The sequence below is a fragment of the Pristis pectinata genome, chromosome 2 (genome assembly GCF_009764475.1).
Source record: "Pristis pectinata isolate sPriPec2 chromosome 2, sPriPec2.1.pri, whole genome shotgun sequence".
Classification (NCBI taxonomy): Eukaryota; Metazoa; Chordata; class Chondrichthyes; order Rhinopristiformes; family Pristidae; genus Pristis; species Pristis pectinata.
This window is the reverse complement of record NC_067406.1, coordinates 96,635,264-96,647,718: the sequence shown is the minus strand read 5'-3', so window position 1 is coordinate 96,647,718 and position 12,455 is coordinate 96,635,264. Positions and strand designations below refer to the sequence as shown.

The window sequence follows — 12,455 nt, the reverse complement described above, 5'->3', positions numbered from 1 at the left end:
CTGGGGCACAATCTTCAACTATTCAAAACTTCCATTGTTTAAATTGAATCATTCCACGACAACGAGCAGTACGAATCAAGAGTTCCTTGACGCTGACAAAATGAAATCTCAAAATTACTACTGAGGTTTTTGATCCGGAGCAGGTTTGAATCTTAATGCTCTACGAGCTCTGTCCAGAATGGGGTCAGCAGGAAACATATTGGAGCCAAACACATTGACCAAAAGTTTAGAAAAGAATTCCGTGGGGTTACCAGTCTCGGTGTCTTCTGCAAAGTTGATGATTCTTAAATTTTTCCTCTGTTGTTGCTTTTCCAGGTTTTGCTTGGTTGTAATTAAAGCTTTTTCAAGTGAATGAAGTTTGGCATCTCTCTCTTTACCAGCTTGGTTGAGTTCCGCAATTAGTTGCCTTTGTTTGGCGTTCTCCTGGATAAGAGTATTTTGTTTTTCTTCAAAGTCCTGTAAAATGGACTTCAATTCGGCAAAGCTCCAGTCAAACTTTCTATCCAGATTAGAAATAGCTTCCAAAGTAGGTTGGTCTCCACTACCTTTACCATTAGCTGATGCTTTAGATCTGGTATTCATTTTAGCAGTTAAAAATCAAGATTAAACTTGTGCCAGTATTATAAGACATATTAAAGAGTGGTAAATAATAGATTTAAAAGTACTTGGACCAAAGCCAAGTTATGACTTAGTCCATCAAGCACCACCAACAGACTCGTCTTTATTATTGATGGGGGGAAAGAAAGTTATTCTAATATTTTCTCCTGCAAGCTAACATAGCAAGATTCATGGGAAGACCAGTATTGGAAGAATAATACACCGTGTGTTGCATGGGCCACTTTGTTTCACTATCAGGTTTCTGGACAGGTTGTGCCCACTTTAAACTGGCAGGTAACTTGGACCTCTGGATCAATGCTGAGACCTCTGTTGTTTGTGAAATTTTGAATGACTAGTAAAGAAGGTTGTGAAAGGATACAGCAAGATATTGAACAGTTGCAGAAGTGGGCAGAGAAATAGTAGGAGTTTAATCCAGGCAAGTATGAATCAGAGTAGTACAGCACAGAAAAAGACCCTTCAGCCCATACTTATCCATGCCAACCAAGATGTATGTTTGAGCAAATCCCATTTCCCAGCACTTGGCTATATCCCTCTAAACTCCTGTCATCCATATACCTGTCCACATACTTCTTAAATGTACCTGCCTCAGCAACTCCCTCTGGCAGTTGGTTCTATATATCTACCACTTGCTGTGTAATAAAGTTGCCCCTCAGGTTCTTATTAAATCTTTCACCTCTATCCTTAAAACTATGTCCTCCAGCTTTTGATTCCCCAACCCTGGAAAAATAAAAGACCACTCACTTTATCTATGCCCCTCATTATTTTATGTACCTCTATGAGATCACTCTTCAGTCTCCTATGCTCGAAGGAGTAAAGGCCCAGCCTATCCAACCTCTCCCTATAACGCAGTCCCTCGAGTCCTGGCAACATCCTGTTTAATCACATCTTCCCTATAACAGGGTGACCAAGACCAAACACGATACTCCAAGTGTGGCCCCACCAATGTCTTGTTACAGTTGCAACATAACCTCCCAAAGGTTAAGTTGTGAGGTATTACACTTTGGAAGGTCAAACGCAAGGGGAAAGCAGACAGTAAATGTCAGGAACTTTAACAGCACTGATGTACAGAGGGATCTTAGGGTCCAAGTCCATTACTCCCTTAAAGTGGCAACACAAAAGGGTGGTAAAGGCGGCACAGGGCATGCTTACCTTCATCACTTGGGGCACTGAGCATAGGAGTCAGGAAGTCATGTTGCAATTGTATAAAACTTAGGTTTTTGGAGTATTGTGTGCTGCATTTGGAGTACTGTGTGCAGTTCTGGTCGTCCCATTAGAGCAAGAATATGTAACCCATTCCTAAGTATCTTAAAGTAGGAAAATTACTTTCCAACATTTGGACATGCAGGATACACTCGGGAGGAAGCCCAACATACTCTCACGTATACTTCATAACTAGTACCCAAAATCACAAGAAAATCAGCTTTGGCAACATTTAATTTGCAAGGCAAACTCTGATAATGTTAATTTTTAATATTTCAGGTGCTATTTAACCAAAGTAGTCAAAAGCTTCTGGAATCTAGGTTTATAGCTTTAGTTCAAAATTTTATCAGCACCAATCTGTTTTTAAATGGGAATTGCCATTTCTATTTTATTTTCTAACGAACAGCATGGCCTTTGGAGGAAAGCCACCTAGCAGGCTGTACTAAGGATGATGACCTTTTCCATTCCGCCAGAATACTCTCAACTACACAAAATGATTTGGTTAGAATATCTAAAGCACGCAAGTTTCCTCTGGAAGGAACCTGTGGTCACAGGCCAAATGGCACCACCAATGAAATGTCTAAGTCATAGCATCTTTTAGCCCACAAAGCCGACCAGGGCCATGTCAACCATCACATACCCAATCCCAATTACTTCCATTTAGTCTGTAAGCCTTCAATGCCTAGGCAATGCAAGTGCTCCTCCAGATACTTAAATGTTGTGAGAGTACCTGCTTCCTCCAATTACTCAGGCAGTGTGTTCCCAATTGCAAACACCCTCTGGGTGAAAAGATTTTTCTTCAGATCCCCTCTAACCCCATTATTCTTCACCTTAAAGCTTCTGGAATCTATGTTTGGGGAGTGGTAGTGTTTGAGTATAAGTGCTTGGTTCAAGAAGCTTTGGTGAGAGGAGGCTGAAGAGATATTGGGTAAATGCAGTTAAGGTTTTCCTTAGATTACTCTTCCTATTAGAGTGGCTGGGATGGCAGTTAGGTCAGTGACATGCTTCTCCTGGAGGACATGGGAGATCAGAGAGACTGCCAGTGTTGCTGATGACTTCACCTGTAAGAAGTGCACCTAGCTGAAGCTCTTGGCTGACCACATTAAGGAACTGGAAGTACTTAGGATCATCCTGGATGCTGAGAACATCGTAGACAAGAGTTTTAGCAAAGTACTCACATTTAAGGTGCAGGCAGCAGAAAGTTGGATGACCACCAGCAAAGGTAGAGGGAGCAGGCAGACCGGGATTCCCCTGTGGCCATTCCTCTCAGCAACAAGTATTTCATTTTGGATACTGTAGGGGGAAGGGAATGACTTATCAGGGCACAGTGGCAGCAGCCACATCAGTGCACTGGCTCTGATGCTCAGTGGGGAAGGGTTAAGACAGGCAGAGCAAAAGTGATAGGAGACTTGATAGTTAGGGGGACAGACATAGGTAGAAAGGGGCATGAGGTCCTGCATAGTGAGTTAGGAAAGCAGCTGAAAAGCAGAACCTCAAAAGTAGTAATTTCTGGATTACTGCCAGTGCCATGAGCTAGTCAGGGAAGGAATAGAACGATAGAACAGATGAATACGTGGCTGAGGAGCTGGTGCAGGAGGCAGGGTTTCAAGTTCTTGGATTATAGGAATCTTTTCTAGGACAGGGGTGACCTGTACAAGAGGAACAGGTTGCACCTTAACTGAGCAGAAACAATATCCTAACCTGGAAGTTTGCCAGTGCTGCTAGGGAAAGTTTAAACTAGTTTGGCAGGGGGATGGGAACCAGAGCGCTGGGTCAGAAAATGAAAGGATTGAGAGGAAGGTAGATGTCATCATCAGTAAGTCATTAAGGACGAACAGGCAGGTGCAAGGTAATAGACATGATGGGTTGAAGTGTGTTTACTTAATGCTAAGAGTATTAAGGCTAGGGGTGATGAACCTAGAGCATGGAATTATGATGTTGTGGCCATTAAGGAGAAGTAGTTGAGAGAGGGACAAGACTGGATGCTTAATGTTCCAGGGTTTTGATGTTTTAGAAAATATAAAGAGAGAGGTAAAAGGAGCGGTGGGTGGGGGGGGGGGGGGGGGGTGAGGGGTGGAAGTGTGTTGCACTATTAATCAGAGACAATATCACAGCTGTACTCAGAACGGAGCCCTCATAACGGAGGGCTCATCCACTGGACCTATATGGGCAGAACTCAAAAATAAGAAAGGTGCAATCATCCTAATGGGACCTCCTCAGTGCAAGAGGTTTAGACAGGGCAGAATTTGTTAGGTGCATTAAGGAGGGTTTCTTAAATCAGTATGTAGATAGACTGACTAGAAGAGGATCCATACTGGACCTGGTGTTGTGAAATGAGCCTGGCCAGGCTTTCAGTGTAAGAACATGTAGGGAACAGTGACCACAACTCCTTAAGTTTTAAGATAGCTATGAATAAGGATATGCATGGACCTTGTGGGAGAGTATTAAACTGGAGTAGGGCATATTATGAGTATTAGGCAGGAACTCGGGGGGAGTTAATTGGGAATAGCTGTTTTTGGGCAAGTCCATATCTGATATGTTGAGGGTGTTTAAAGACCAACTGCACAAAGTATAGGACAGGTATGTTCCAGTAAGAAGGAAGGACAACGGTGGCAAGACAAGAGAAATAGGGATAATCGTGGAAACTATGAGTCTCACGTCAGTGGCAGGGAAGCCATTGGAGAAGATTCTTAGAGATAGGATTTATGAGTATTTGGAAAACCCTGGCCTAATTAGGGACAGTCAGCATGGGTTTGCGCAGGGCAAGTCATGTCTTTACGACCTTGACAGAATTTTTTGAGGTGGTGCTCGATGAAGGTAAAGCTGTGGATGCCGTTGACGTGGATTTTAATAAGTCATTTGGCAAGGTCCTTCATGGTAGGCTCATCCAAAATATTAAGATGTATGGGACTCACAGTGACTTGGCCACTTGGAATCAGAATTCCATCGAAGACAGAGGGTAGTGGTCAATGGGACTAGAGGTCCCATTCGGCTGGATGTCTATGACAAAAGAAAATAAAATATATCTATAGAGTGGGTGGGTGGGTAGGGAGGTAGGGTTGTGGATAGTGTAGAAAGTTGCCAAAGGATACAGTGGGATATGGATGAAGTTTAATCTGGCCAAGTGTGAGATGTTGCACTTTGGGAGATGAAATGTAAAAAGGACAGTACATGGCAAGATCCTTAATAGTGTTGATGTACAAAGGGATCTTGGGGTTCAAGTCCTTCACTGAGACAGCTCCCATCCTGCACTCAAACGGCTGAAAGACAGGCTCATGTTAGAATAAGCAGTATAGCCCATGGAGCAGCAAATAATTATTTTGGTTCAACAGAAGATCTGCCTGAAAACTAACATGGTTTACAGTAGGAACTTTATTACTCACCGTTTCAAAAAATATTTCCATCATACGACTTCGCTTCTCTTCAAAGGACAATCCTTTCCTTTTAGACTTAGAATTAGAGGATCAATGAAGGAAAAAAAACAAACAGAAACAGATTTATTATCACTAACATATGATGTAAAGTTTGTTGTTTTGCAGCAACAACATTACAACTGGTTAATTTATATCCTGTTAGTTTATATAGTTAATTTGGAGAGGGTGCAGAAGAGGTTTACCAGGATGCTGCTTGGATTATAGAGGGCATGTGCTACAAGGAGAGGTTGGACAAACTTGGGTTGTTTTCCCTAAAGTGGTGGAGGCCACAACTCCACTAATCTTTGTGTCATCTGCAAATTTACTAACACTCCCATCTACATTTTCATCCAAGTCATTTATATATATATATCACAAACAACAGAGGTCCTAGCACTGATCCCTTCAGAACACCACTGGCCATGGACCTCCAGCCAGAATATAACAAGTGTAAGCAAGTAAGCAAAGGACTGTGTACCAAAGAGGTTCATCCAGCTGTTCCCCAACCGGAAACCATGGATGAACCGAGAAATCCACCCCTAACTGAAGTCCAGGTCTACAGTGTTCAAATCATGTGAACCTGACCTGCACAGGAAATCGAGGTATGACTTCTGTAAAACTATCAAGAATGCTAAGAGACAATATCAGTCCAAAATAAGAGTCCCAGACCAACCATCAGTTGTGTCAGGGCTTGCATTGTATAACGGGCTACAAAACATAGTAGGGCAGGATCGCTAACAACATGTGGTAAAATAAAGCAGAATCAATGATTTCACTGTTGCAATAGCTATCAAATGGCTGAATATGTTAACAAGATGGCTGAATATGTTAACAAGATGGCTGACTTAAGTTTTGTTTTAGGCTCTGGTTACACATGGTGGTTTCCAGTAAATCACATATTGGTGGACCTGCCTTATATGGAGTTGTTATTCACTTGTAGGGGAGATAAGGGAGACCCTGAACAGTATAATAGTAAGGTCTTTTCAAAGGATTTTTGGAGCTTCTCCATGGGCTGGATCACGACTGGTGCCTGGTGACATTGATAGCCCTTCATGTCTTGAAGTGTTGAGGTTCCCCAGTAGCTAAAGACTGAGTGGTTAAAAATACACAAGCAGCGCTGCTCATTGTTGATTGCTGATAAGTATTACAATGAATTGCATGTAACCTTGAACTTGATTTATTAGTGGAGAAGCAAATAAGGAAGTCTGAGTTTTGTTCTCTTAGCTGAGTTAAATTAGATGATTTGTAACTAAGAGTTAAATAAAATTACTTGAGTCACTACATAACATACATGAACACAGAACAGTACAGCACTGAATAGGCCATTCGGTCCATGATGTTGTGCTGACCTTGACACCAATTTATACCAAATGTCCTCCTCCTGTGAATCATCCATATGCCTCCATTCCCTTCATATTCATGTGTCTATCTAAAAGTCTCTTAAAACCCACCAAATTGCCTGATTCCAGGCACCTATGACTGTGCAAAAAACTCCCCCCCAGCCCCCAACCTCAAAAGCATGTCCTCTGGTGTTTGACATTTCTACCTTAGGGAAGAGATTCTACCCTATCTCTGCCTCTCAATTTTAAAAACCTCTATCAGGTCTCCTCTCAGCCTCTGACACTCTCTGAAGAACAACCCAAGTTAGTCCAACCTTTCCTTATAGCTCATGCTCTCTAATCCAGGCAGCATCCTGGTAAACCTCTTCTGCACCTTCTCCATATCATCCTATAACAGGGCGACCAGAACTGCACACCATACTCCCAGTGCGGTCTGACTGAAGTTTTATATAGCTGCAGCATGACTTCCTTACTCTTATGCTCAACAACCCCACCAATGAAGGCAAGCATGTCGTATGCCTTCTTTACCACCTTATCCACTTCCAGCAAACTATGGACCTAGACCCCAAGATCCCTCTGTATATCAATGCTATTAAGGGCCCTACCATTAACTGTATACTTTCTCCTTTCATTTGACCTCCCAAAGTGCAACACCTCACACTTGCCTGGATTAAACTCCATCTGCCACTTTCCTACCCATATTTACAACCAATCTAAATCCTGTTGTATTCTTTGATAGTCCTTTACACTGTCCACAAGTCTGCCCATCTTGGTGTCATCAGCAAACTTGCTAATCCACTCATTACATTTTCATCCAAGTCATTAATGTATATCACAAACAACAGACGTCCCAGCACTGACCCCTGCAGAACACCACTGGTCATGGACCTCCAGCCAGAATAAGTCTTCCACCCCTACTGTCTTCTATGGGAAAGCCAGTTCTGAATCCAAACTTCCAATTCACCCTCAGTCCCATGCATCTTTATCTTCTGAATCAACCTACCATGAGGGATCTTATCAAATACCCAACTAAAATCCATGTAGATAACATCTACTGCCTTATCCTCATCAAGCTCATTTGTCACCTCTTTTAAAAAACTCGATCAAGTTTGTCAGGCATGACCTATCCTGCACTAAGCTATGCTGACTGTTCCTAAGCAGGCCATGCCTTTCCAAATGTGCATAAATCCAATTCCTCAGTATCATCTCCAAAAGCTTCCCTTCCACTGACGTGAGGCTCACTGGCCTATAATTACCTGGATTATTCCTATTTCCTTTTGTGAACAAAGGCACAAGATTTGCTACTCTCCAGTCCTCTGGGACCTCGCTTATTGCTAGTGAGGACACAAAGATTCTTGTCAAAGCCCCAGCCACTCCTCGCTTCTTTTAACATTCTGGGATATATGCCATCAGACCTTGGGGAGTTATCCACCTTAATGCTTTTCGGAAGACCCAACACTACCTCCCTCCTTAATCTCAAAATGTCAGCATGCCGCACTCTGCCTTCACTATCATCCAAATCCTTGTACTCAGCAAATACCAATACAAAGAACTCATTTAGTACCTCAGCCACTTGCACTGACTCCAAGCACAAATTCCCTTCTTTACTCTTGAGTAGACCTACTCTCTCCATAGCTATCTTCTTTTTCTTATTTCTTTGTTCTTTTAGTTAATAGTTAAATAAAGTTACTTAATCAAACTATTTATGTAGTTGTATCTTTTATTGCTGACTCAGTCACTCGAAAGGAATCAAAAGAAATCTGAGCTTTGTTTTCAGACACAACAACATATCGCTCACTGATTAGCTCAATGCATTCTATACACATTTTGAACAGAAAGGGAATGAAATGGTACCATCTACCTGACAGCATCCAATGCACCCATAGCAACAGTCACTGCCGCAGATGTCAGATTAGTCTTCCGGAGAGTGAACCTGCAAGAAACATCTGACCTGGATGGAGTCCCTGGCTGCACCCTCAGATCCTGTGTGGATCAGCTGGCAGGAGTATTTGCAGACAGTTTTAACCTCCTCATACTCCAATCTGAGGTTCCCACCTGCATTAGGAAGACCACTATCATCCTGGTACTAAAGAAAAATAAGTTAAACTGCTTTAATGACTATCCACCAGTGGCTCTGACATCCATCAACATGAAATCCTGCAAGAGGCTAGTCATGGCACACATCATCTCCAGTCTCCCAGACAACTGTGACCCACTGCAATTCACCTACCAATGAACTAGGTCCATAGTGGACACTAGCTTCCTGGCCCTACACTCATCTGTGGAGCAACTGGATAGTAAAGACACCTACATCAGACTCTTATCTATTGACTACAGCTCTTCCATTAATACCATAATTCCAAACCAATTCATCTTCAAACTCCTAGTCCTTGGACTCAGCACCTCCCTCTGCAACTGGATCTGTGACTTTCTGACCAACAGACCACATTGGTAAGGATAGGCAGCAACACCTTTTCCATGATTATCCTTAACACTGGTGCTCCGCAAGGCTGTGTCCTCAGTCCCGATATGCTCACGACTGTGTGGCCAGATTCTGCTCTTAGTCCATCTACATGTTCACAGAGGACGTCACCACCGTGGGCCGGATCTCAAATAATGACGAGATGGAGTACAGGAAGGAGATAGAGAGCCTACTGGCATGATGTCAAGACAATAACCTTTCCCTCCATGTCAGCAGAACAAAAGAACTGGTCATTGATTTCAGGAAGCGTTTGCTGACAGGTGCGTTTGAGGATTATAAAGAAACTAGAAAAGGACTCAAGAAGGGAACGAGGAGAGCCAGGAGGGGCCATGAAATCCATGTGGACAACATCTACAGCTCTACTTTCATCAATCACTTTCGTCACCTCCTTGAAAAACTCAAATCAAGTTAGTGAGATGTGATTTGCCCCACACAAAGCCATGCTGACTGTCCCTAATTAGACTATTATTTTCCAAACGCTCATAAATCCTATCCCTAAGAATCCTCTTCAATAGCTTCCCTACCACTGACGTGAGACTCACCGGTCTATAGTTTCCAGGGTTATTCATATTTTCCTCATTGAATAATGGAACAATGCACTGTAGCGTAGCGGTTAGCACGACGTCATTACAGCGCCAGTGATCAGGGTTCGATTCCTGTCGCTGTAAGGAGTTTGTACGTTCTCCCATGTCTGCGTGGGTTTCCGCCGGGTACTCCGGTTTCCTCCCACATTCCAAAGACGTACGGGTAGGTTAATTTGTGGTTTAAAATGGGCGGCGCGGACTCGTTGGGCCAAAAGGGCCTGTTACGACGCTGTAAATAAAATTTTTAAAAAATTTTAAAAAGTCCTTGGCAAGTAGGATTAAAGAGAATCCTGAGGCATTCTATACAAACATCAAGAGCAAGAGGATAACTAGGATGAGGGCAAGACCACTCATAGATAAAGGATGGAACATGTGCTTGGAGGCTGGTGATGTGGGCGAGGTCATAAATGAGTATGTTTCATTTACCAATGAAAAGGACGTGGAGGATAGGGAGATCAGCGTGGAGTGTGTTAATATACTGGGGCATTTTGAGATAAAGGAGGAGGTAGTGTTGGGTCTCTTAAAGAACATTGAGGTGGATAAGTCCCCAGGGCCTGATGGGATATGCCCCAGATGATTGAGAGACACAAGAGATGAAATTGCTGGGGCCTTGACCAAGATCTTTGTGTCCAATCTAGCCACAGGTGAGGTCCTGGAAGACTAGTGAGTAGCTAACATTATTCATATTTCCCTCATTGAACAACAGAACAATCCTGGAAACTATAGACCGGTGAGTCTCACGTCAGTGGTAGGGAAGCTATTGAAGAGGATTCTTAGGGATAAGATTTATGAGCATTTGGAAAATAATAGTCTAATTAGGGACAGTCAGCATGGCTTTGTGCAGGGCAAGTCACATCTTACTAACTTGATTTGAGTTTTTCAAGGAGGTGACGAAAGTGATTGATAAAAGTAGAGCTGTAGATGTTGTCCACGTGGATTTTAGTAAGGCGTTTGATGAGGTCTCCAATGGGAGGCTTATCCAGAAGATGCATCAGATCCACGGTGACTTAGCCTTTTGGATTCAGAGTTGGGATGCCATAGAAGACAGAAGGTAGTGGTTAATGGGACTTACTCTGGCTGAAGGTACCTGACTAGTAGTGTTTCGCAGGGATCCGTACAGGGACCTCTGCTGTTTTGTGATATATATAAATGACCTGGATGAAAATGTGGTTGGGTGGGTTAATAAGTTCGCAGACTATACAAAGATTGGAGGTGTTGTGGATAGTGTAGAAGCTTGCCAAAGGATGCAGCGGGATATCGATCAGTTGCAGATAGGGGCAGAGAAATGGCAGTTGGAGTTTAATCTGGCCAAATGTGATGTGTTGCACTATAAAGGGACAGTACACTGTTTATGGCAAGATCCTTAACAGTGTTGATGTACAGAGGGATCTTGGGGGTCCACCATCATGAAGTGCTTTGAGAAGCTGGTCATAGCACACATTAACTCCAGCCTCCCAGACAACCTAGACCCACTGCAATTCACCTACCACCGAAACAGACCTACAGCGGATGCAATCTCCCTGGCCCTACACTCATCTCTGCAGCATCTGCACGGTAAAGACACCTACGTTAGCCTCCAAAAACTATAATCTTAAGCAAACTCCTCACTAAACTCCGAGACCTGGGACTCAACACCTCCCTTTGTAACTGAATCCTTGGCTTCCTGGCCAACAGACCGCAATCAGTGAGGATAGGCAGCAACACCTCCAGCACGATTATTGTCAACATGGGTGCCCCACAAGGCTGTGTCCTCAGTCCCCTGCTCTACTCCCTATACACTCGTGACTACATGGCCAGATTCTATTCTAACTCCACCTACAAGTTTGCAGATGATACCACCATAGGGGGCCATATCTCAAATAACGTTGAGTCGGAGTACAGGAAGGAGATGTAGAGCTTAGTGACATGGTGTCATGACAACAACTTTTCCCTCAATGTCAGCAAAACAAAAGAGCTGGTCATTGACTTCAGGAAGGGGGGTAGTGCACACGCTCCTGTCTACATCAATGGTGCTGAGGTCGAGAGGGTTGAGAGTTTCAAGTTCCTAGGAGTAAACATCACCTGGCCAACCACATAGACGCCACGGCCAAGAAAGCTCACCAATGCCTCTACTTCCTTGGGAGGCTAAAGAAATTTGACACGTCCTTTTTGACACTCCAGATTGTCAAATCATCAATTTTTATTGATGCACCATAGAATGCATCCTATCTGGATGCATCATGACTTGGTATGGCAGCTGCTCTGCCTGTGACAAGAAACTGCAGAGAGTTGTGGACACAGCTCAGCAAATCACAGAAACCAGGCTCCCCTCCATGAACTTTGTCTATACTTCTTGCTGCCTTAAGCAGCCAGCATAATCAAAGACCCCACCCACCACAGACATTCTCTCTTCTCCCCTCTCCCATCAGCCAGAAGATACAAAAGCCTGAAAGCATGTACCACCAAGCTCAAGGACAGCTTCTATCCTGCTGTTATAAGACTATTGAACAGTTTGCGAGTACGATAAGTTGGACTCTTGACTTCACAATTGACCTCATTATGACTTTGCATGTTATTGTCTATCTGCACTGCACTTTCTCTGTAGCTGTCACATTTTATTCTGCATTCTGTAGTTTTACCTTGTACTACCTCAATGCACTGTGTAATAAATTGACCTTATGAACAGTAAGCAAGACAAGTTTTTTTTAAAACTGTACCTTGGTACAAGTGACAATAATAAACTAATTCCAATTCGTTTTCATTGGTTGGGGCATTGACCTTAAGAGTCAGGAAACACTTGAGTTAGGCCACACTTGAGGCTTTGTGTACAGTTCTGGTT

At 43.2% G+C, this 12,455-nt stretch overlaps 1 protein-coding gene across 2 annotated transcripts in view; it reads right to left on the bottom strand.

The window, feature by feature from the left end:
* mnd1 (meiotic nuclear divisions 1 homolog (S. cerevisiae)) overlaps positions 1 to 12,455 on the bottom strand; it is a 91,994-nt gene that overhangs the window by 75,768 nt on the left and 3,771 nt on the right. Inside the window, exon 2 of one of the 2 annotated variants that reach the window (XM_052042336.1) lies at positions 5,202 to 5,267. The exons of the other annotated variant lie outside the window; for it this stretch is intronic. Within the exon in view, the coding sequence (XP_051898296.1) occupies positions 5,202 to 5,267 (66 nt within the window). The remainder of the gene's footprint in view (positions 1 to 5,201; positions 5,268 to 12,455) is intronic. 2 annotated transcript variants of the gene reach the window in all.